The sequence below is a fragment of the Musca domestica genome, unplaced genomic scaffold (assembly GCF_030504385.1).
Source record: "Musca domestica strain aabys unplaced genomic scaffold, Musca_domestica.polishedcontigs.V.1.1 11, whole genome shotgun sequence".
NCBI lineage: Eukaryota > Metazoa > Arthropoda > Insecta > Diptera > Muscidae > Musca > Musca domestica.
The window spans coordinates 9,747,049-9,774,107 of NW_026712133.1; the positions used below are offsets into that span (position 1 = coordinate 9,747,049).

Genomic DNA, 27,059 nt, shown 5'->3' on the forward strand with positions numbered 1-27,059 from the left:
TGAATTAAATTCAATCTTTCATAAAATGCGACTGTCGATTGCAGACATTTTTTTCACTGCTTGGTAATTGGGGAAAAGTGTATGGTAATTAATATGGCACAGAGAATCTTAAGACTCAAGTAACATTAGGTTGCTTACATGTTAAAAAGATGATAAACAGGCTGTTATGTAAACTACAATGTAACCAATACGGCTACATTGTATACTCCTACATAATTGGTGTGTCGGAAAAAATATATAACAATCTTCAGTCCCTTGGCTGGATTCGAATGATGAAAATTGCTACTGCGTGTGGTCCACGCAATGAAAAATGACACATAAAATCATCAGAGCAATGGTTTAAAGGTACGATAGCTTTAAGAGTCGACGTAATTCAATATGGACTATATCATGGTGCATTAGGAGCGCCTAGAATCAGTGATTTGACAGTGGAAGTCATATACTATCTACCTATCGATATAAGTAACCTGTGGGTAATGGTTAAATCGCACTCGAACCTTAAAAAAAGGATTTTAGGACCTCAGCCATTTTTAACGACGTAACGGTGACTGATCCGAAGAGGTGCGCTGAGCAGGAGAGCGATAGGGCGAAGCGTCGTATCAGATCTCTTCCCGCTGAGGAGGCACCACAGTTTACGATGGGCGATGTTGCAAATGTCATCTGGAACGCTAAGTCATCCAAAGCGTTGCGCCCAGACGGAATCTCAATGGTAATACTGAACAAGTTAAAAAGCAGTAAGTTGGGCCAGGCCGAACTTTGAATACCCTCCACCATTTGGAACGAATTTGGATATTTTCAAAAAATAAAATCCGTTAAAAATTCTTTTAAATTTTTATACGACGTGGACCGACATAGGCATTGTTTGTCATAAGCCATTACAATATTTAAATTCGAAACTTGAAATAAACATTGAATAATATAGATACAATCATTAAATATGTACCGTATATAGGGAGGTACCGTTATATCGGAGCTATACGTAGACCTGGACCTGCATAGACAATTTTCTGTCATAGGCTGCAACATCCATTACGAACTTCAAATACGACATCTCAAACAATTTCGGTGAGTATTGTACCTAAAATCGTCAAAATGCCGAATATAGGGAGGTATTGATATATTGGGCCTATACGAAGACCTGAGTGTCAATTCTATATTCTATGAAAATGTGAAATGAAAACTTTTATAAAGGAAAGAAATATCAAATGAAAAATGTTATAAAGGAAATATTTTTCACTTCATATTTTCATATAACAAGAATCCAGCCCATGGACCTGCATTAACAATTTTCTGTTCTAGACGGTAGTTCTCATTACGAACTCTTAATACGTAATTTGAAACTATTCCGGTGAATAATGACGCTAAAATCATCAAAATACCGAATATAGGGAGATACCGTTATATGGGGGCTATACGAAGACGGGGACCTGCACAGACAATTTTCTGTCATAGGCTGTAGTATCTATTACGAATTTCAAATGCCAAATTTGAAACAATTCTGGTAAATAATGTCGCTAAAATCATCAAAATACCGAATATATGGAGGTACTGATATATTGGGCCTATACGAAGACGTTGACCTGCACAAACAATTTTCTGTCATAGGCTGTAGTATCCATTACGAACTCCAAATATCAAATTCCCGTAAATAATGTCGCTAAAATTATCAAAATACCGAATATCGGGAGGTACCGTTATATTAAGGTAATATAAAAACGTGGACCTACATGACCCATTTACGAACTTAACCCGCCTACGAACTTAAACTGTCTACTAAACATGTCTGCAAATTTTTAGCCTTCTATCTCAATTATTTCGAAAGATAGCGTGATTACAACAGACAGACAGACAGACATCGCTAAATCGTCTTTGAATTTTACGCTGATCAGGAATATATATACTTTGTTGGGTCTGACATGAGTAGTCTAAGTCTAAAGTCCCTAGAGTGAAACAGCGAGTTCCCCAAGGTGAAGTGAACTGTTTAACCACCACCTTTCCAAAATCCCTCGCCCTCCAGACGGCATAGAGATTGTAACATATGCGGATGATTGTACAATCATGGTGTCGGGCCCAGTGGTCGATGACACATGTGAAAGGTTGTACCCATGGTACAACAAAAAGGTAAGGTGGAGCTGACAGCTGATTACAATTTTGTGTCCGACTTCTGCCAATTTTGTGTATGTATCAATTGTTTTGAAAAATGAAAAAATATTTTCAAAAGCAATGATTGGAAGACACATGAATTGCGACTCGCGCATTAAAGCTATTAACCAGTGTAGCCATGAAATTGAAAGATTGAACAGTTAAGATCATATTTTTGAGAGAAAAATCCAGACATTTTATTCATTTTTCGCGATATTTAACTTATTTTAAAAATGAGGAAAAATATGAAAAAAAAATGAAAACAATAATTTTGAATGAGTCTGACAGGAAGCGGACATAGCCTCAGGTCTATATTTTTGTAGTTTTACGAAGCTGTTCTACCTCCTTATTATACCTTATTGTACCCCTATCTCATAGTGGAAGCCAGAATGCAGCTCTGAGAACTGCGACAGGATGCCTCCTCATGACACCAGTGGACCATCTACATAGGGAGGCAAAAGTCCTTCTCTTACGTCAGCATAATTACATGCTTTCGTTGCAGTAGCTGCTTGGGTGTTATCGTGAGAATTATCCCGACCATCATATGGTGGATACAACTCCCCCACCCAGGTGTGTCAGGAAGGACATACACTATCTACAGGTCCAACGCTATAAGAGTGAGCCTCTAGATCAGGTAGGTCTGAGTGGCATTCATACCGATGCTATCAGCAATCACAGGATCAATGCCGGCCTCGGAGTCCACGGCCATTCATTGCAGACGAAGAACGCCAGCAGACTAAACAAACCAGGGTAGTCTTGGCGCAATTACAATCAAGATGGTGTAGTCGTCCCAGTTCGTATTGGACACGAATTGACGAAGATGTGCGTGACGTTTCCCCGGTGTGTGTCACAGGCCCGCACAATACGCGGCACGTTTTTAATTGCACAGCCCCGCATTGAATGGAATTGTTTTAGATTCGGCATTTAGAGTACTACCACCATTTAGTTTAGTAAAAATTCTCGGATTAGAAGTAGGTATTTGAACCCTGAACCCGGGAAAGTATTTCTCTGGGGGACGGACCCGGATATTTGATCCGAAAGTTCGGCTCCAAGACCCGGTTTAGACAATATAGGTGATGGAGTGATTTAAAACGGTTCCGGAGTTGATTTAAAAAAAATCGTCGAAAAAGGTCCTTTATAACATTTATGCCAAATTATTGTTGACACTATAACCTTTCCAAAATGATACTCCTTTTAAGTAGCCGGCTTTTGATCGGGGCTTGAGATTTTCTCCTCTGCGTATGTCCAACACCAACTGAACTGACGAGTATTTACAGCCCATTCCCAATTCATAGTATTTCGTGCCTTAGCCCTAAACCATATAATAACAACAATGGAATCTTGGCCAACTTTTTTAAATAACAAATAAAGCTACAGTATCCCATCAAATAAATACAACAATAGATTTAAAAATTAAAAGAAATAGGTTCCATAATGAATGAAAATTAATGATTTATAATACATACCTCGGTGTGGAGGGCCTGCCTTTGGAGCTGAATGCGAGCATGGTCGTCCAATTTTCGAAACTGAAGACGATGAACCGCTGAAATTTGTTGGAGCCTTTAGGCGACTGACTGGTGCACCGGTAACAGATGAGGTAGGAGTTGTGGCACTGGATCTGGGTGTAGCAGGAATAGCCTGTGATGTTGCTGTTGTTGATGTCTGTTCAGCGCCACCTGTGGCGCCAGCTGCCTCATTTTGATCACTCATAATTTATATTTATTTATTTTTTTAACACAGGCTTAGATCTAGTCGTACCGCGATGGTCAGAAATTTTGAATGAGGGAAATAAAAACTAAAAATATTTAAACTAATTATGCCTTAAATATCCATCAAATGTAAAACGTATCGAATATGTTTAATGATGTAAACCAATATGAATAACTTCCAAAGGGCTACAGCCTACTTCAAATTATTTTGAAATTTAGGGAAAAATCTTCTGACTCGATCGGATGCCAACTAGAATTTTAGCCTCGACACTTTTAATCACTCGCGAAACGAACTCACGTATTTCTTTTCCAAATCAGAACCGGCGACTTTTTTTCTTATTCGATTTACTTACCTTAGTGGTATTTCAAGATACCTTTACCGTATAACCCGGAGTATAGATGACAACTGAGAGGTTGGCAACACCACTCTCTCGCACACAACAAACAGCTGAGCCGGAATATAAACACAAAGCAGAGATGAAAAAAATAAACAACAAATATTTTTTTTCCAAATTCAAGATTTTCGTTTCGTTTTGGCCTTTTTTTCTTGTTACAAATTCTTCCGTTTGTTTTTGTTTCTGGCTGATCTCAGCTACGACGGCGACGACGATGGCCTTTACTATATTTTAATAACTTTATTATGCAAATATTTGTTAGGTATTTTTTTTGTGTTTTGTCACGCTGTTAATTTATGCAACCCCGAAAATAAGAACACAACACACGTTGACACAATGAGACGCTACACAATGTACAAATGTGACGGTTATTTGGAAACTAAATTATTTTTTCTACTTCTCTATTGGCGCTCTCAATTGAAATTTATTGGACGAACTTATTATTTTGTTGACTGTTTCTCTTTCTCAATTGCTGCATTGACACATTTATCTTGTTTGTTGTGTATTTACAAACACACAAATCACCATTTTTTGCTGTGTTCATTAACTGCAGCAATTATTTTATTAGGGAAATTGTTATTGTTTTCAAAAATCGTGATTTGAATGCGGACCACAGTCTAGTTATTTCATTATATAACACGCGACGTTTCGTATATTCACCGACAGCTAAATTGCTAGCGTTAGTTATGTTGAATGATTTTTATTTAAAATTGTTTGATTCTTTAGAAAATGAATAAAAATTATTTTTGAAGGGGGATGAAACGTACGTTGCAAACCGAAGAGAGCACAGCGGAGATTTGACAGAGAAGGGATATGTAGGTCGACTTTAGATGGTTAAACATCTAAAAGTTGAAATCGACTTTTGCCTATGGCAAAAATCGCAATATTCATATTTTGTTATCGATTTTCGATTTTGATACCTATGATTTATTTTTTTCATAGATTTTTGGTAGTCTTTTAGTTTTCAAGCCAAAAAATACTTTACAATAATTTTCGAAAACGATTCAACCAATTAACAGAGCACTGCTCGTCATCCATAGTTACATAATCAAGAAATTCTTACTTTTGGTTTCATTATTTTTGTGGAAAATTGAACCAAGGAGAGTTAATATTAATTCTTAAATATCAATTCTTTATTGTGGGAAATCAATAAGTAATTTAAATTTTAAGAGTCGAAAAACCAAAAGATACCAAATGCATTGCAATGGAAACTTCTTTTATGGACAAAACGTGCAAAATAGCATGGTACAATGAAGAGAAGGTAGGTCAACTTTGAAAAAATTGCAAGTATAGAGGTCTACCTGTTTGGCTTGTAATGTCAAAATTAGTATCAAAACAATAAAAAACCAAACAACTTGTTGCATTTATTTTGAATAAATAATTGAAAATCGCGATAACTGAATGAAAGGTCAACAATTCTTTTCAAAATCATGTACTATATATCTCTAAAGGATTATTTCGCTACAAAAAATCTAGATTTTGTCGATGCATACGATGCATACATTTTGAAAACACCTGAATTTGAATATTTTCTGAACAATTTTTTGTTATTGAAAGAAAACACATACATAAACAAATAAAGATGACATATTAAGCCAAGAAAATAAAAAAATTTAAATCATATGGTATCATAGCCCTACCTTGATATCATTGTACCATGCAAAATAGTAGAATGTTTTTACGTCTGGAACATAACTTGTGTCTTTGCTTTGACGGTAATGTTATTAGGTCGGTGTTAGGTGTTAGCCGACTTATGGTATACCGAAAAATGTTACCAGTAATAGAACATATATGGCGCCAATGAAAATACATTTCGAAATGTAATGAGGAAAAATGGTGCCAATACTTCAATGCATTATTTCATTTGCACACTTCTCACGGAACAGAAAATAGATATTACCGCATTTCAAGTTTATTCTAAACAACGCCGCTCTCATTAGCTACAGAAGGTAGAACAAAGCTACCCCTCAAATACAATTTTTTTCTTTTGGTGTCCTTATCCTGCCAAAACATATACACATCTTGTGTATGTGTGTGTATTGTTTTGAATAAAAAATACAATCATTTGAAATTATTTCAAATTTGGTTGCAAAATAAATGCAAATTTTCCACGTAAATAGATAAAAAATTGTACAATTTTGTGATCAAACTGTATTATCCTACTATTTTAGATTCCATCTTGTGGAATAACCCCGAAATTCCACTCTTGTTTCGTGGGTTTTTCCCAATATAAATATTTTATTTAAAAAATTAAAAATAAACAAAGCCTACTGTTGCATATTTAAAAGTTTATTTGACACTATAAGACTCCAGCACAGAGTTGAATTTTTCCGGTTTCTTTGAAGTCGAGCAACATTTTTTATTGATCCATGTGTGTTGGTACAATTAAAAGTAACAACAATTCCACCAAACTTGCAAAATAACTTGTGACTACCTGACAACTTCTCTATTTCAGAACCTGCAAAAGTGAGTGTACATAAGCAGCTCGGCATCATGGCTAGGCATATTAATGTCAAAATATAAGGAAAAACGATGGGAGAATTCGAGTGCGGCTCTGACATCCCTTTATGATATGTCACAAAATATGCCATGCGAGGACTTCACGCTGATTATGTACCAAATGTTCAAATTTTCGAAGATTTATTATTTTGTAATCGAATTTTATAGCCATGGTAGAATTAAGAAGGTAAAGTCGTGCATTACTAATACTGTGTTCCAGCACCTGCAATCTATTGGACTAAAAAGTACCAAAGTGTCGATCACCTCAAGCAAGTGCTTCGCCGGGATTGTGCCAAAATACCGCAGAACAACATTCGGGCAGCGTGTGACTGTTTCATTGGCCGTTTGAAGGCCATAATTCGTGCCAATTCGAACTAATCTAAACTTATTCTAAAATTAGATGCTATTTCCGATATTTTTTCTTTCTTTCAATAAATCTAAAAGAAATTAAAGATTGTGGCGTTTGACTTTGTTGCAGTTTTTTTATCTCACCCTGTATAAATAATTGATAGGTATAGCGTTTGATATGTAAAAAAACGTAAAACGAAACAACAGTCCGAGACCAATCAAGATAACCTTTTTTCAAAAAATAACATCCAGCTTTTTTCTTTTCAATGGTATTTGTCAAATGAATAATATTGAAAAATTTTAAACATATAACTTTACCGTCTTAATTCTACCATGATAGTAGTTGTGTTCCAGAACCTACAAATTAGTACTAATTAGAACTAATTCTGCTACAACGCGTTCCCGTACTCCAAAAACTAGCAAAACTTGCAGCTCTCTCTCGAGAAAAAAATATACATTTCAATGTTCGCGCGTCACAACAAAAATAAAGAAAATCATCAACTTAAAAACTAAAGGAAAAACTAATATTTGTCGTGCAAAAAACAAAAAGAAAAAATATGGAGCAACTGATGTATTCACTTTTGGATGATTCCATCAGTGAAGAGGAATGGCTGAATGAGAAATCAGGTTATTAATTATTATTATAGATTATTAATTTTAACTTATCGTCTTCAATACTCATTTTTTTAAATTTTGGCGTCCTTTTCAGTAAGGTTTCACCAGTCCGATTTAGACAGTTTACTTTTGAATTTTGACATTTTATCGCATTTTTGCTAATTTTCCGTTCCCTTATTTTTTGAGCACACCTAAATGAGAATGACATTTCGAACTGTTCTCTCTTCTGCTAGTTTTACTACTAAAAAAGTACTGGAACACAACTAGTAATAGCTGTAGTAACATGGTACTATAAAAGGGTAAGATAGAGCTACCAGCTGATTACAATTTTTTTCTAAGTGTGCCCGACTTCTGCCAATTTTGATTGGAACAAATGTATATTGGGGCGCTCACTGACGATAATAAACAGTTTTGTCATGGTATTGAAAGTTTGAATTGTTTCGATCCTATTTTTGAAAGAAAATCCAGATATTCCATTTTCCTCATTTTAAACATGAGGAAGAATACCCAAATAATGAAAACAACTTGTCGAATATAATTTTGAATAATTCTGACTCAGGGCTGTATTTCTGTATATTAACGAAGCTGTTCTGCCTCCTTATTGAACCATGTGTAGTAATGTCTGTAGTTTTTAATTCTGAGAGCCAACAAAGTTGTTAGCAAATGGAAAAAATTAAAAAAATTAAAGCCATAAAAACCTCAACGGCTAAAAAAAGAAGTCGACTAAAAATCGAAGATCTTTAAATCGGTAATCGATTACGAGTAGTCGACTGTGAGATTTTCACCACAGATGAGGGCGACATCGACTTTTCAAATTTCTAGTCGACTTATGTCTCCCTAACTCAGAAAGAAAACAGCCCTGAAACGCGAAAGTACGTTCGCGTCGGACGTAGTTAAAAGAAAATAAAGGGGAAGATATATTCTAGGAATTGGAATAAATATGTGATGTGTGAGAGAGTGTGCGTGTGTGTCTGTGGGAATAAAACAAAAATAAAATCGGAAAAAGTTAGCCCAAAATTAAGTGGAAAAGAAAGCAAATCATAAATGAAAATTACACAAATTCGAATTGAAATCAGTTAAATTGGGTCCACATCAGTGTCTTGTATACGAATATGAAATAAATCCGATGCGACGATATTGAGCGCAAGTGATACAGGATTTTTCGAGTTGTGTGTATCGTGAAAAGGGGAACAGTAGCAGTTCTTTTGAAAGCAGCAGCGCCTCCTCTGTAGAGAGGAAGATTTACTTCAAATGAGGATGGCAGCGACGGCTGCCGTCTACAACCGACTCCACAATACCAGTGTGGGAGTGGTTGGGGGCGGTGGCGGCACTTCTGGGTCTGGCGGAGGCAGTGGTACTGCATCCGGTGGACACCATCATCAGTTGGCACGTTCTCTGGAACGCATACTTGAGGAGGCTCATCTAAGTGGAGAATTGATTCTGACCAACAGAAAGTTGAAGGATTTCCCTAAAACAGGAACTAAATTCAATCTGAGTGACACGGTCATTGCTGGTAAGTAATCGCCCCGCCTCTTTCTTCCTTTGTCTGCATTTGCATCCTTTATCTTTGAGGCATTAAGATTTTTGCAATATCTTATTTTATGTCTGTCCGTTGGGTGCGGTCGTTCACGGTGGCATGACACATAACACAGACATAAATATGCCAGACGCAGACACTCGAACAGCTGAGTCCTTTCCTTCGAAAACATGACCAGAATGCTCCGTCATCTGCTGGAGTTGGAAAATGTATTTTTTTGTAAAAGAAAATTTGACGAATTCTAGAGTAGAGCAAAATTTATGAATATTCATAAGGAAAAAATGGTGTGGACACCCAAATGGGTATACGGAAGAAATAATTGTTTGCCGAGAGAAGATTGAATCGAGACTTCAACCACCTTTATTTTGGGTATCGGGTGCATACACACTCAATTGTTCTCCTCCATAGTCTGTCGTTTTGTCTGTGGCAAACATCAGCTGCTTTTGTGTGTGTCGCGAGCAAGGGGTCTCTATACTCGCTATACGGACAAGGCATCCAAGGGAGGTAGAATGTACTGCGAGCATGTTGTGTTGGTGCATTTTTCGTCCATATGGTTTTGTGCCTTTCGCTCTCTCTTTCCTTTTTCAAGGACAATCAATATTATGGCTTTGATGTGGAAACAACATTTGTATTTTAATTCGCTTTTCATTATGGAATGGTGGTGGTGGTATTGGGGAGGTGGATGAAAATATCCACAACACTAACGAACGAACACCATCTTCTAGTTGTTACTGCCATCCAGCCAGCCTGCACATTGCAAGCATGCAGTCGAACTCCATATATGCTTGGAGAATTTTGAATATTTGTTGTTGCATGTTGCACCCCTGACTGTGGATGGTGTCGTCTCAGCGTTTTCCACATGACTGGAAGGAGTAAATGTCACGTCTTGTGAATTTTGGTGCAGCGAATTTTCAATGACTTCTTAGTTTTGTTTTTTTTTTTCATCAGAAACCAGCTGAGCGTTTACTTTGTACCGACAATGCAATTTTTATGACGATTCACCCATGGACAGGCGCACTACATCAAAAATGTGGCATGTCATGTGGGAGTTTGGAGACTATGCGATTTAAATGCAAAGCATATGTTGTGATCGAATTCCTGGGAACATGTATGATGATAATATGATTGGAATTATCCTACTATGTATGTATGCGAAGATTTTTGACGAACGACTGCTACTTCTCAGTCGTTTAGGAATATGAACTTTTTGTCATTTAATTGACAAGAAATATTGACAGGTTTATTCCGACGCGTTTTTACCATGGTTGCTAGTTTTAAATTAGTAGTTTCAGTATCGTCTAGGCCATAAGTTTTCAAGGTATCAAGTGGAGTATGTATTTCATGAAATCTGGATACGAAATATACAGTTAAGCCGAAAAAATTTGATGCAGTTGGTTTAAAATTCAGTATATCGTCATGTTTTTTAAATACTTGTAACCATTTGCCGAAATGTTTCTTTTTAAGATGCCAAAAGTACTAAAATATTGAATAATAAACTGATTTTTTAAAGTAGATCAAAAAGTCTGGAGTAATCTATGTAGGTATATATGGTCCCAAGATGAAAAGGGATATTGGTTCATAAGTGTAATTACAATGTGTTATGGTAAATTTATCATTTAGTTTCAGATAGTAGGTTATTATCTTTATTCTTTCGTAGCAAGTCTGAGATGATAGTTGACTACAGGACGTAAACAGAAATGAATTTTTGGGGGGTGTGAGCAGAACTAGGAAAAAATATACAATAAATTGAAGAATCTTAAAACGTTTAATTGTTATGCGGAGTTCTACTAAATTAGCAAAGTGGTGTAGGGTATCATAAAGTCGGCCCGCCCGACTTTAAGACTTTCTTTAATAGTTTCATCCTCAATTTTTGGAAGCTATTAATAGATTGCCCGTGTTTTGTTTTGAACGTTGCTTAAAATATAAAAAAATGGTTTTCCTCACATCAACAGAGTTTTAATTAAATAGGAATTCGTTTTCACGCGTATACTTCCAAAGAGTACTTTTCGTTATACGTGATATATATTATATACAGGGTGAGATAAAAAAACAGTAACAAAGTCAAATTTAATTTTTTTTAAATTTTATTGAATGAAAGCCCAAACTTTTTGGAAATATCATCAAATGTTAGAATAAGTTTAGATTTGTTCGAATTGGTCACCTTTGGCACGAATTATGGCCTTCAAACGGCCAATGAAACCGTCACTCGCTGTCCGAATGTTGCTCTGCGGTATTTTTGGGGCATTCTCGGCGAAGCGCTAGCTTGAGGTGGTCGACAATTTGGTATTTTTTAGTGCCAACCTTGCTTTCCAAAAAACTCCAGACATAATAGTCCAACGGATTGGTATCCGGAGATTTTGGTGGCCACCCATTCTTGTGTTGCTCGTGCTGAGTGCGATGGTGCTGATTCCTGTTGGAATGTCCAAGGTCTGCGTGCCCAAGGCTGTAATACACCCTCCAGAATATTTTCGCGATAATATTCGGCATTTATTCTGATGCCACGGTCGATTAATACGAGCGGAGAGAGACCATCGACCACACAATGACCGGCGCTTAAGTACTGGTTGCCAACCGAAGATGCACATTTTCAGCTGACCTCTTTGGCAAGTAAAAACGATCATTTTGTTTGTTTACGAGGCAAAAAAGATTTATTCACATGTAAATGCTGGAGTGCTCTAACGTTAGCCACTTGTGGTTATCCAGCCAAATATAAAGAAATCACACTATCATGCTTGAATTCCGTCACGAATAACTCTTTTTTCTGGAAAATTTGTACGCTTGTACACAATATAATGAGCTGTCACTGGAATAATTTTAAAATCTGTCGGACGAGCAGCTTAGAAATGACAGCAGCCTGAAGTTGGTTGCAGTTTTTTCATCTCACCCTGTACACACTGATGTACATCATAATTTCTAAACTAATTTCACCTGGAATACCATAAAGCTAACCAATGTAACAACAATGTGTTTTCAAATCACATAAGCTTCTTTTCATTTTGATGTGGAAATAAAAATTTTAATTGCATTGTTTTTATCTTTTGTCTGTTCATATTACATTTCGTGCTTTTTTGTTACTCTCAGACAACGGAACATAATCCAATTTGTCCTACATGAAGAGATGAGGCGAAAGGTTTAGTAACAGTAGAGGAATGAATAAAAGTAGAATCTTATCTTGGTTGGAATTTCTCTACATTAGAATAGTTGGTATTATTTGTTTTATGCATTTGGCTATGGCTATATATTTTTTTTTTACTCGTTATAGAGAGAATCTCGTTACAGAAATGTAGAATGTACATTAGGACTTTAAGGCTTAAAGTATTTCTTCACTGAAACCAGTTTCTTATATACTATAATTCTAACTTGCGATGTTCTTGTCGCTAAAGTTAATTAGCTTGGACCTCCACGGTAAATCAAAATAATGTGCAAAGTAAAAAAATCTTAGTCTTCCTTGTCTAAGAATAGCCCCAGATCTAAGTTCATCAGCCAATAAAATGTTTATCTTTCAACCATGAATGTCTATGCGATAGAAGCGTAACAGGTTTTCTCATGTTATCTGGCAATGTATTTAATAATGGAAATACATAGTGTATATAACGCATTCCCAAAACAGTTATATTTATTCGTAGAATCGACCCAATTGTCTCTGCTTATGTTATCTCATTTAATCAATATCAATAAAATATCGATTTCATTAAGCTTTAGTCCAGCCATTCAGAGTTTATACAGTGAATTCCGCATAACTGATACCAATTCTTTATTATTCACAGATAAACATAAACTTATATAACCAGTGGATCTCGACCCTCCATGGGGCCGTTTTTAAACTCCACGCTTAAAAACGTTATGATTTTGCGTGGTACATACTTTGTACAAAAATTTATGACCGGTGTACAAAAAAAGTGAATTCCAATAATCTCGAATTGACTGTAGTGCGTTCAAAACCCACATGCTGTAGGGTTTAGATTAAATTGAATTTATTTATTTCTTAAACACACACACACACACAATAAAACATTTCGGTTCCGAATGTTATGTGTAGATTCTTTATGACATTTGTAACACATTTTATTCTCTGTTTGTTTATATATACGATTACGATTTTTTTTAATTAAATGCGGACCGAAGAATAGACAAATTCATAGTTAAACAGACGGGGGGAATAGATAGACAACGAGACATACATTTTTGTGGAGCGTGTCATCATCATTGTGAACATTAATCAACTCTTCTTTAGCGCTTGTATCCAATTTCATTTCATCCATTTCTAGGTTGGTTGTTTTGTTTCAATGTTTGTTGTAATTTACTTTTGTTGTTGTATTTGTATTCATTACTAAATTCTCATTCATTCATTCATCCATGGGTTTCCCATTTTCATTCGTTGTTTTGTATTTATATTTCTCTCGACGGGTTGTTATCAACTAAACAAAAGACGCATCTACTTAAGTGTGTCGTCTTCATTTGTTTGCTTCCAATGAGCTTGTCTAAAAAAAAAACAAGCCCACCGAAGATACAAAAACGAGACATGCACACATAAAAATATAGAAAAGTGTATGAGGAGATAAATTACACCATGTAATTCTTAGCAATTCCGATGTATACAAGTATGGTAAAGCGGCTTCCATTCACACTTTATGCTCAGACAGACACCTAAGCGACACACACAACGTTATTTCCTCAATTCGGTTTTTAAACGAAATTAATTAATTTCCGTTCTTTCCCAATAAAAAAATTTCACGCCATGTATTGATAATTGAATTGTAATGCCCATCCATGATCCGCGTGAAAGAGGTGGTCTGGAAAGAAAGTCTTCTATATTTCTTTGTTGGTGAATTTTATGGTTGAGATTTGAATAATAGGCATATGTACGAACAAATATATTTTTATAAATTTTTTCATTAAATATATTATTTGTCTCGAAGTTCCTTAATTTACCTAGTTTTTCTAGAAGGTATTTAAAAGAACATTGGGCGATTAAACAATTCAATATACCTGTTTAATTTTCGCAATTGAAATAATTTGTAAAATAATAAGATTATATCCAAGATATGATTTTCTATGGGAAGATTTATTAATGGGATTATCACTTTTGTGACATTTTTAAATCTACAAATTTATTAACAACAATGACAACATTTGTTTGTCCTATTAAGTGTAATATAAACAGAATAATTTAAAGAAAAACAAACTTGACGACAAACATCATCCATCCGCAGAATAAGGGAAACAAGCGACACCAAACGAAGAAATCGCTTGAATTCACTCATATTCAGGAAGTTGTAGTCATGACGAACATTGATGACGAATAAGCATTGACGTGCAGCGAATTTTCTGGGCTCCAAGCCATGCCACGGTAGAAACAAAATGTCGAAGACGATAAGAAAAATAAATACAAAACTGACATATTTTAATGTTTAGGGATGTCAGGTCAAATGCATTATTGTTCATTTTGATCACGGGGAATAAATGATCTTAGTTTTACTGGGTTAGATAAAAAATTGCAATAAAGTCAAAAACCATAATTTTTACATTTTTTTTTTAATTTTATTGAATGAAAGCAAAAAATGTCGGAAATAGCATCAAATTTTATAGTAAGTTGAGATTTTTTCGAACTTGTCACCTTTGGCACGAATTATGGCCTTCAAACGGTCAATGAAACTGTCACACGTTGCCCTGCGGTATTTTGGTCCATTCCCGGAGAAGCGCTTGCTTGAGGTGATCGACACTTTGGTATTTTTTAGTTTCAACTTTGCTTTCCAAAATACTCCAGACACAATAGTCCATCGGATTGGCATCTGGAGATTTTGGTGGCCATTGTGCGCTGGAAATGAAGCGAGGAACCTCATTTTGTAACCATTCTTGGGTAGCGCGATGGTGCTGAGTGGGATGGTGCTCCTGTTGGAATGTCCAAGGCGCAGGATACACGTATGAATGAAAATTTTCGGTTTCTCCATGTTGTGAAATTTAATAAAAAAAAAAGTTCTGTTCTGTCAAACTTATCACAAATTGTACTTGTTTTTATCTTGGATTTCCTACATTCTCCTGTAGCTCTCTATTATGTCCTTTCTCTTCAGACTTTTTGGTCAACCCGGAACATGTTGTTTCTTTTTTCAGTGCGAACATACCTTTTCGTGTTCCTTATGTTGTCATTTTCGTTCCAACTCGAATTATTTTCTTGAACGACATTCCTAAAGCAATAAATTTGCAGTTGTTTCATCAGACAGCCTTTCCGCTGCCTGTATGCCTGTCTGTCCGCCTATCTCTTTATGGAAATACAAAAAATTTACATTCATTAGTTAAATGTTCAATTATAGCTATAAAGGTTCTCCCCACTTCCAGGCAAAAAGACACAACGTTCTTCGCAGTTGGGGCTGTCAGTCTAAGCTTGGAAGGAACGTCAACAACAACTATACATAAACACAGACGGCGGCTACAAACACACAAATTGAAATTAAACAAATTATGTGGAGCCTCCAAAGAACCCAACATCAGTCATTGTGTCTGTGTGTGCGAGTGGATGTAATGGAAATGCTTTTCGATTGTCTACGTTTGGGCGTACGTTCGTCGTAAACAATCCGTGATCTGCATGCCAATTATGCGAAGACACAAAAGAGGGAGCCTTCGTCAGAAAAAGAGCAAATAACTACTGCTCGGGCTGAAGTGTGCATTACCCGTACCAAGTGTTGACTAGGACCATTGTAACGATTTTACTATGCATTTCTATGAAGTACGTACTAAAGGAGGATTGACGGAGCAGAAATGCGAAGGACAAGCACTGTCTTTATGGTCATATCGACGTTATTTTAAACAAACTATAAGGGGTGTAATGTTATTGTCATTATTTGTAGATAAATATACATGATTTGCCAATGATGTATTGACCTTTGTTTGGAAATGTATGGGTGACAAGGGGGTTACCACATTGCCAGATATGACTAGCAGGAAAATTATAAATATAATTTTTTTCTCAGTGTATCCAGTGTATCTTTGAAGCTTTAGCAAAAAACTCCACTTGAAGTTTGAAGATTTCTTTCAATGAAATATCTTCTGAGGCAGCCTTCATCACTATCCAATTAGAAAGAAATCATAAATTTGGCCATTATTTCCATTCGCTCGACCATTAAAAGTTATGTACCCAGGTTTTCAATCATAACTTAAGGGTTGTTCAACCACTCTGTTGCCCTCCAATACAACTTCAACTCACGTGCGTATACAACATATCTGCAGGGAAACTTTGAACAAAAGAACCTTCTCTTTTGGGAGTATGGTGGGGTGGCTAACACAAAGTTTAAGCATCTGTAAATGGTTTCGAAAACGTGCCATAGTTCATATTAGAACGATGTGTCTATGATGGATGAAAGATTTGTTAGAGAGATCAAGTGTGACTTGTTCTTGTCGATGTACTTGTCAAAAGAAAATTCTGCCTTCTACAAGTGGATTTACGCATCTCTCTGTCAACATTTGTTTGTCAATGTAGTCGTCGCGATTATCGATTAAAATAAGGGTTGTTAATGGACATTTTTCATCTTTCTCGGAAACGTGGATGATAAACCAAAGGTAACCCCGTGGATAATTCATGGAAGTAATTATTTTCATGTTCTATAAATTATATATCTTCTTTATAACATTTTTATAACCACCACCATAGTATGGAGGGTATATTAAGTATGTCATTCCTTTTGTAACACCTCGAAATATACATTGTAGATCCCACAAAGTATATGTATTCTTGATCAGCATAAAATCCGTCCGTCTGTGGGAATCACTCTAGCTTCCGAACGAAATGAAGTAGATTGATAAAATTTTACTCAAATGTATATTATGTAGTACTGATGGTATTGAAAATGGGCCATGTGGGTCCACGTTTTGGTATAGCCCCCATATAACGGTACCTCCCGATATTGGATATTTTGATGATTTTAGCTATATTATTCACCGGAATTGTTTCAAATTTGGTATTTGAAGTTCGTAATGGATACTGCAGCCTAAGACAGAAAATTATAATGGCTTATGACAAAAGTTACCTATGCAGGTCTTTGAGAATTGCCAAATTCGTTCAAAATGGTGGAGGGTATTTAAAGTTACTTACAACGTTTTTACTTGTTATTTGTAGTACTTTTTTCTTAGCTTGAAGAATGGTCGTCACTTATGTCGACTATAGCCCGCATAGATGATAGTTTTTGTAGCTATTTTTAATTTCAAGTCACTGTTTGTAATAAAAATTATCAAAAGAATTCCAATTTTTCTCAAATACACCATGATCCGATTCGTTGTGAAACTTCGAAAGCACCAAATACCAGCTATAGAAAATTCAGTAGAGTATGGACAATTATTAAACTTGTCGAACATTTGAATTATTTATTAAAAAAAAACGATTGTATTACGAAATTTAAGATGTTTGCCTTGTTGTTGTAAGTGTTTTGTTTTTCCACAACATTTGAAACGATTCAAATGCTTTTGTACGGAATATTGCTATTGAATTACAAAACTGTGTAAAACCAGCCAATCTAATAAAAAATATGTACCGACAAATGATTCATTGCAGCTGTTGGTTAGCTAAAAAAATACTTTTGGTATTTTTTTTAAATTGCCTTGCCATTCAACCATCCACTGCTCGTCCAAGATTGCAAAATATTTTTGTATCTGTGGTTGATTATTTTCTTTTTTGAAATTTGTTTATTTTATTTTTTTTTTTTGTATTACACAAAGTGCGTAAACAATAAACCACAGCATCCATGGGGGTTGCGAGAGTTTTTTAATCTCATTTGCTTAATTTTTTGTGGTGAAAAGAAATTGAAAATGTTTTTAGCTGGCATAAAATTTGGTTTATTTTTGGAAATAGTTAACAATAATTTAATTGAAACTTTTTGACTGAAATTTATTTATTGTGAAATAATCGTATTTAGAAATTTATACAATTTATTTATGCGCTTTCACGATCATATTCGACGCATATGCAGGGTGAGATAAAAAACTGCAACAAAGTTAAACGCCATAATTTTTCCTTTTTTTTTAATTTTATTGAATGAAAGCAAAAAATGTCGGAAATAGCATCAACTTTTAGAATAAGTTTAGATTTGTTCGAATTTGTCACCTTTGGCACGAATTATGGCCTTTAAACGGCCAATGAAACCGTCACACGCTGCCCGAATGTTGCTCTGCGGTATTTTGGCCTATTCCCTTGAGGCGATCGACACGTTGGTATTTTTTAGTGCCAAACTTGCTTCCAAAATACTCCAGACACAATAGTCCAACGGATTGGTATCCGGAGATTTTGGTGGCCATTGTGAGCTGGAAATGAAGCGGGGAACCGCATTTTGTAACCATTCTTAGGTGGGGCGTGCTGTGGCCAATGTTTGCGTGCCCAAAGCTTTAATACACCCTCCAGAATATTTTCGCGATAATATTCGACATTTATTCTGATGCCACGGTCGATTGATACGAGCGGAGAGTGACCAGCGGCTGTTATGGCGGCCCACACCATCACCATGACCGGCGCTTGAGTTGTGGTGTGCAACCGGCAAGTAAACACGATCATTTTGTTTGTTTACGAACTGTTGCACAACGAATGTTTTCTCATCGGAGAAAACCAAATTCGGCAGTTCACCACTTTTGGCCAAGCGAAGCAACTCTTTAGCTCTTTTGAGTCTATTTTCTTTCTGTTGCGGTGTAAGTTCTTGCACTTTATTAAATTTCAATGACTTTACCCCGAGCTCATTTTTCAATATTTGCTGAATGGATTATGGCGATATGTTCAGCCCACGAGCGATTTTTCGGCCACTGCGACGCGGGTTTCGATCAAGTCGATTCTTTACTTTTCGAACCATTTCTGCTGATGTTGCTGTTTTCTTGCGTCCACTTCCTTGACGTCAGGCTACGCTTCCAGTATCACAGCAACGAGCGATGGTATGAGGCACAAAAGATTCATTCACTTTTAAATGCTGGGGTGCTCCAACGATAGCCCCTTGTGGTTTTCCAGTCAAATATAAAGAAATCACACTATCACGCATGAATTCGATGACGAATAACTTTTTCTCACCAAAATGCTTTTGTACTCTTGTAAACAATATAATGAGCTGGAACCATTTTAACAACTGTCGGACGAGTGGCATAGAAAGATTATTATGGACCAAATGGTTAATATCAGCTTAAATTTAATAGATTTTGGCACATATGGCCGACTTTACCCTGGATGAAAGTGTGTCAAGTTTGGTGAAAATTGGTTCAGATATAACTAAAGACCCCATATAAATTATTACCCGATTTGCTAATTAAGTCCCTCACCCCCGTAAAATGCACGCCAAAACAATGACATTTGGTGCCAGTTGTCAGAGACAGCATACAAACACCACTGCTAAATTTTATAGAGATCAGTTCAGATTTGAATATAGCTCCCATATATATCTTTGGTCGATTTCATAATTTTCAAGATTGGGATAGACACATATCTTCACAAACATGATTTATAGAAATTCGTACATTCGTTTGGTGACTTTTTAAAAAACGATTTAATCCGATCAAAAATAAAAATAGATTTATGCCTATGCCGTAAATTAAATTTATTATATAAATTTCTATCTTAAATTTCGGCTCACTTCAACTTTTTTTTCAAACTTAAAATCTCAATTAATTTAACAATAATAAATTTCATTTATTTATAGACGGCAAATAAAGGCAATTCATAAACAAATGGTCTAAAGGCGCCCGATTTAATTACTTTAAAACAGGAACAACACCTGGCCTGGCATCTCATGCCATGATATAATTTAATTTTTTTTCCTGACATTTTCTAATTTCGACATTTGATGCAACCTCCTCCTCCCCTTGGCTTTACAAAATGGCAAGTGAAAGTTAACGCCACTTTAAAGTATTCTTCCCTGGTAATTGGCAAACGACAATGAGGGTCATGGACAAATAGGGGGTGAACAAAACAAATGACAACTTTGCGCTAAGCGTAAAATTTATTGTGCGCTCCAATATGGCTGCTCCCCAATTTATTATTGCTGTTTGGGTTTATTTTCATTTCTCATGTTGTGGCCGTGTTCAATTTTAGTAATGTTCTGCGATAGGTAGTTGGTTGTGTGTACGTACATGTGTACAAACATGGATTTATGGCCCTCTGCATGGTCGTTGTTATGAATGAAATCACCATCGCCGGTAATTCGGTTCGTGTGCCTGGCTTCCAGTTTGGTTGCTGATTTTCGTGCAGAACTTCCTGTTCCAAAAACGAAGTCCGACAAAACTAAGACTGGCTGGCATAAATATATCTACATATAAAGTATGTGTGTATCTCACGCATACCTTACCTATTTCGCTTTACATATTTTGCAATTATGTGTAATTGCCTTGGCCTCCGTTCCCCTGAAATTGTCATACACTGCTGGAATAAGTCGCATGAATGTTGAAGAAGAAGTTATTTGAATAAAACTATTGGCGGGTTGGTGCGGTTTTTTTTCACTTCCCTGTGATGAAATTTGAAGTTGGGCAACATTTCGGCGATACTGCGTGCAAAAAATAAGTGTGTGCGTGTGTGTATAACTTTTTTATGGCTCGTTACACCTGTTTCTTTCATGTCCTGAATGTGTAATGTACCATAATAATTTGTTGGTGACATTTTGTGGCGCAGCCAAGCCCCAAAGTGAGCTTCAATGAATATCCTGTAAAATAAAAATGTGTACACATTCTCAATTACATTTAGTCGCACATGCAGCCATGGGAAATGCTTCCGTGTAGATTTTGGTAAAAAAAAACTTTTGTCTTAATAATGACTGCGACATTTTTGGTCAATTTGGCAATATGTTTGTCAATATCCTGTTGCGGGAAATGTTGCCTTCCTCTTGTTTAGGGGAAAATAATTAAAAATTAATGAAAAAAGTGAAATATTTGAAATCTATGTATCAAGTAGATAAAATGGTAAATAGAAGACGAAATGCATTTTGGAAGAAAAGTTTGTGCTTGACGCTGATGTTTAGCCAGGAGTACTCGCTTCCGCGTGGAATATAAGGGTGGGGAGTAAATTCCTTGTGAAACTGGTACTCTTCGAGTGCAGTCACTCGCGAGTATTTTACACTTGCGAGTAAAATTGAACAAATCGGAACTCTGATTTTATCTACGCCCTCCATTCCGTTTTTAACAACTCATAGCATTGGTGTGGACGATATATACAGGGTGAGATAAAAAAAACTGCAACAAAGTCAAACGCCATAATTTTTTGTCACCTTCGGCACGAATTATAGCCTTTAAACGGCCAATGAAATCGTCACACGCTGCCTGAATGTTGCTCTGCGGTATTTTGGCCCATTCCCGGCGAAGCGCTTGCTTGAGGTGATCAACATTTTGGCATTTTTTAGTGCTAACCTTGCTTTCCGAAAAAAAAACTCCAGACACAATAGTCCAACGGATTGGTATCCGGAGATTTTGGTGGCCATTGTGCGCTGGAAATGAAGCGAGGATCCTCATTTTGTAACCATTCTTGGGTGACGCGTGCTGAGTACGATGGTTCTAAGACCTGTTGGAATGTCCAAGGTCTGCGGCCAAAATGTTTGCAGGCCCAAGGTTTTATTACACCCTCCAGAATATTTTCGATAATATTCGGCATTTATACTGATGCCACGGTCCATTAATACGAGCGGAGAGCGAATATCGACTGTTATGGCGGTCCACACCATCACCATGGCCGGTGCTTGTGTTCTGGTGGCAACTGAAGGTGCACATTTTCAGCTGACCTCTTTGACAAATAAACACGATCATTTCGTTTGTTTACAAACTGCTGAGCAACGAATGTTTTCTCATCAGAGAATACCAAATTCGGCAGTTCACCACTTTTGGCCAAGCGAAGCCACTCTTTTGCTCTTTTGAGTCTATTTTCTTTCTGTTGCGGTGTAAGTTCTTGCATTTTTGGAATTTCAATGGCTAATTTTTCAATATTTGCCGAATGGAATATTGCGATATGTTCAGCTCACAAGCCATTTTGCGGCCACTGCGAAGCGGTTTTCGATCAAGTCTCTTCTTTACTTTTCGAACCATTTCTGCTGATGCTGCTGTTTTCTTCCGTCCTTTCCTTGACGTCGGCTTACGCTATCAGAATCACGGTAACGAGCAATGGTACGAGATACAAAAGATTTATTCACATTTAAATGCTGAAGTGCTCTATCGATAGCCACTTGTGGTTTTCCAGCCAAATATAAAGAAATCACACTATCACGCTTGAATCCCATCACGAATAACTATTTTCTGGAAAATTCTTATTAATATGCTTTTGTACGCTTGTAAACAATATAATGAGCTGTCACTGTTATAATTTTAACACCTGTCGGACGAGTGGCTTATAATTCACAGCAGTCTGAAGTTGGTTGCAGTTTTTTCATCTTACCCTGTAATAACATCATGCGAGTACTATTACCACCTTCGGGTATAAAACATTTAAAATCTTTAATTAAGTTATTCTGCGGAGATTTAAAATGACCAAATGTAAGCGTAAATTAGGACAGTTAACACGAAAGATTTTTTGCACTTTTTGTATTAATCAATGAAGGTCTACTCTTGAGATGGTTCACGACGGTGCCGCTTCTGTATCTCGAAAGGGTCTCAACCAAGTTATATACCGAAACAGACAATAATTGAAAAAAAATGTTTTTTTTTTTTAACGATTTCCATACAAGGACTTTCAAACGATTACCAGGTTACTAGCTCTTGAAGGGTTTCAACTGATTGTTAAATGCTTTTACTGTGGCGTCGAGAAGACATTGTTAATAACTTGGTCATAGTAAATGTGGCTACGATGGCTACGTTTTTTCAAAACAAACTGACGATATCATCGTCGTCGTCTCATTTTCTAAAAGACTTTGTTTTTACTCTACTCTACTCTATTCCATTCCACTTCACTTTACTCTAAGAAGCAAACACTTTGCATCTGTTCCTGGGACAGACAGACGTATATTCGTGCATTTGCAAGGCAGACTTGCCAAGGAGAACAATTTACGAAAACCGGTTGAATAAACTTTTCTTTTATGGCCATTGACGTCTTATTGCTTGCGGAGGAAATGTAGTGGATACTAAAAGCAACAACAATGTCTAAAAGCTCCAAACATACACACACACACACTCAGAGGAATAAAGTAGAATCTTACTCCAGGCTAAAGAAACCCCTACAACAAAAAGAAGAGTGTAATTGAAACCCTATACTTTGGGATTGATAAGTTTATGCAGATACATTGCTTGCTGGAGCTATGGCGTGTGGTGAAGCTGGTAGTAGACGACTGCTGTGAATGTTAATCTGAAATGTTCCAATTTCTCTTTTTATTGAATGGAAAACTATTCGCAGAAATGTTGTCCTGGCGATGGCGTCATGATGTTGCTATAAAAAGTGTTCTAAATTCAAAATTAAATTTCGATTTTGACATATTACTTTAAAATATATATCAAATTATGGTGACATATTAATACCAATTTTTAAAAGAAAAGTTGTTTATGGAATTAAAAAGAAGTCGGGGCAGCGGATTTGGTGACAACCCAATTTCCTAGACATAAAAATACAACAACGTTCCAACAAAAATACGAAACGATTCGGGGATTAACTAAGGGACGGCCTATAAAAATACTTTACAGCAGATTTAAGATACGATTTGGAAACGTTGTAGAAATCTTCAACTAAGGGAAGGAGTTATTTTATGAAATGGACTTAATTGATAAAGAGTTTATGACGAATAACATAACATTCCAAACAATTTGTTTACGTTTTAAACATGAAATACACCTCTAAGGATCATCAAGTATTATACATTATAGCATCATACATTATACATATCCTGCAGGTGGGAGGTGTAAGACGACGAATTGTACGTTAGGTGGACTTGAAAGTTTTCTTTATTACAACGCCTCCCTAGCAATCTTCGTGCTAATTACGAGGATTGTAGATGAGAGCACTTCTCGCCACTCGATATTGCCCGTGTTTTATATGAGTCAAATGTAAAGATTTTAAAGAGAGCAGATGGATGTATTGACCGATTTTAATTGTTAATAACTACTCGCAACATACAAATCATCGTAAAAAGTCATACGAAAGTGCGTGATTATATCCATGGTTAGCATAGGCTGGTTCGACCTGGAAATGAATTGTGAAAAGTATAATTTATATAGACAGTAATTTTATCAGGGGCTGGATTCTAGTTCCATGATATTGACTTGTCATAGGACGAGAATTGATTTCAGATTTGTTGTTGATGTTGATGGAAGTATTTGGATGTGCCAAGTATGAATAGAATCGGATGTTAATTTCGTGTTTTATGCCCTTCATGAATATTCAAAATTGTTACCCTTTGTGGAGGAGGTATCGGAAGGAGTGGACCGATATATTCCATCTTCACACCAGATCTTGGGCTGATAAAAATATTATGTGCGTAATTTGAAGACAATCGGACAGTTACATCACATTTTATAAGAGTTAAAATTATCCAAAATTTTGACCCTTTGTGAGGTAGGTACTTGATGGATTGGACGGACATCGCCCATTTTCGCACCTGATCTGGCACCGATGTAAATATTTGGATTTGCAAAGTTGGAACAAAATCGGATTATCCTTTCTCTTTTTGTTCAGTAAATTATTTTCTTTTAAAATGTTGACATTTTGTGGTGACGTACCAGAAGAAGTGGACCAATATTGCCCATCCCTGAACTCGACCTAAGTTTGACAATTATATTACGATATACCAAGTTTGGATTAAATCGGATACTCCCTTCGAGAGTTATCGTGCCCAGCAGCCAGCCAGACAGACAGACGGACATCGCTAGATCGACTCTAAATATCCTGAAACGGATTTGGTTCAAGGAGACCTAAAGTCTAAAACCATTATTTCAATGAGGCACGTTTTGGTCGTATCAGATGAAATATACCCTCTCTACCCATATGGCTAAGGGTATAAAAATACAAAACTACCACAAAATCTTCGAAAATCATATGCAATCGGTACCAAATAATTTTTGAATATTGGAACATTTTGCGGCAGGGCAGGATAATATCCTTTGAGAACCTGTTGGAGGCTGAGAAAAATATTAACGTAAACAAATCACTTAAAAAATCAGAAGGCAACGAGTGGAAGCGCTAAGCGCTTTCCGCTTAAGCCGCTAACCGTATAGCATATATACTTCTCAACATTTTTTGAAAGGGTGTAATAACTTCGCTCTTTTCTCAACACTTCATATAATTATAATAAATCGACAATTTCAATACTAACCTATTTCATACTTTATTTGTACAAACTGTCGTAAAAACGGCTGCTTGACAAGCTAAACGTTGTCAGTGTAGTGTAGTGTAACAACAATTGTCCAAGGCATCTATGTCATGGCGACATGCGACATCTTCAAACGTCTGAAGATCTTCACTCGTCAACATAATCCTCGTTCGTTACGCCAAACATTAGATGAAGTGCTCTACAAGACGTGCCGTCACTTTGCAATTGAAGTGCAATAAGGAAATTGCATTTTTCATTATCCTCCGTCAGACCACATCCGCAGGGCAAACTTTAAATGGTGGTAAAGCAAAAAAAGAAAAATATGCATAACATTTATGTAGGTCAATAAAAATTAAAATAAAAAAAGTTATTTGCAATTCTAAACAGAATCATCCATCCATTCGCCTATTTCATCCTACGAATTTGCTCCCTAGTCTTTATAAAGAATTCAAGGCATGGCGTCGTTCATTCAAGTATTTGTGTAATTATTTGTAATTTGAAAAATCTGTCGTTTGTTTTATTTATTTTCTTATTTGCATGGATAAATTTTCTGGCTTGCTTCCAATACCTCCAAGTCTGTTTAGATGCCGGCCAATTGTGTGGCATATTTTTTTGTTATTGTACTTTGGTCATTTTATTTTTTTTTTTCTGTGAATGAAGGGGAGTGATATGAGGGACGGTGAGGAGAGGAAGAGATGTGGCTATCATCATCAATAGAAATTCCCATGCCTAAGTGACTACAACAAAGACGTGATGTTCCAATTGGAAAATTGGCAGAAAGCCATTCATGTACCCCACGTACATAAGTTTTGAAAAAATTAGTTTTCTTTTGTTGTTGTCTCTCTTTTTTTTTGTTTGTTTGTTTGGTTTTCTTTAGCACTCTGAATACTTGGACTGACTGGCATCTATGGAAAGTATTGATGGCACAGAGAAGTGCTGCTCTCAAAAGAGTTGTTATCAAAACAATTTCTTGATTTATGACCCCACTTGTCATCTCATGGGAATATTTTTGTATACGGGAAGCACGCAATTTTTGAAACCACTGATGATATAGTGATGCAGTGTAAATGAGTTGAAGCGAGTTTGTTGACTGATGACGCCTTTGCATGTGTGTGTGCTGGGAAAATGCATCTGATATGTATTTATGTTATGTATTTACAAATCGCCTTAATCTTAAAAAAAACATCTTATACAATTTCTTATTACTTTTGACGTATTTATAGAGGTTTTAGAAGAAGTAAATTTGATATTGCATTTATTTAATCCATGATTTTTTTTTTGCCCGAAGTCATTTGGCTACAGAGGGTATACATCATTTCATACGGCAAAAACGTGTCTTGTTGAAATAAATGTTTTAGACTCTAGGTATCTTTGGACCAAATTCGTTTCAGGGTATTTTGAGTTGATCTACGGACGGACACTCCGTCTATCTAATTGGTACGCACGATAAGTTTCGAAGGGAAGGGTCCAAACTTGGAACATCGGATTATTATTATCACACTTAGATCGAGTTCGGAGATGGGTAATATCGGTTCACCCCTTTAGGTACCTCCCCCACAAACGTCAACAGAAAATAATTTCATTAGAA

At 36.2% G+C, this 27,059-nt stretch overlaps 2 protein-coding genes across 7 annotated transcripts in view; one reads left to right on the forward strand and one right to left on the reverse strand.

Annotated features, from left to right (window-relative positions):
• Nucleotides 1-4,995, reverse strand: part of LOC131800350 (restin homolog) — a 100,023-nt gene extending 95,028 nt beyond the window's left edge. The window contains exons 1-2 of one of the 5 annotated variants that reach the window (XM_059131033.1): nt 4,205-4,990; nt 3,609-3,937 (exon numbers count right to left, since the gene is read on the reverse strand). In XM_059131033.1, the coding sequence (XP_058987016.1) occupies nt 3,609-3,852 (244 nt within the window). In that variant the 5' untranslated portion in view covers nt 3,853-3,937; nt 4,205-4,990. Of the gene's footprint in view, nt 1-3,608; nt 3,938-4,204 lie in introns of those variants that run through there. The other 4 variants (XM_059131020.1, XM_059131036.1, XM_059131026.1 and 1 more) reach the window with 4 other exon arrangements.
• Nucleotides 4,996-8,539: 3,544 nt separating this feature from the next.
• Nucleotides 8,540-27,059, forward strand: part of LOC101888425 (leucine-rich repeat and calponin homology domain-containing protein) — a 45,184-nt gene continuing 26,664 nt past the window's right edge. Inside the window, exon 1 of one of the 2 annotated variants that reach the window (XM_020036551.2) lies at nt 8,540-9,221. In XM_020036551.2, coding sequence (XP_019892110.2) covers nt 8,960-9,221 — 262 coding nt within the window. In that variant the 5' untranslated portion in view covers nt 8,540-8,959. The remainder of the gene's footprint in view (nt 9,222-27,059) is intronic. The other variant, XM_020036552.2, reaches the window with a different exon arrangement.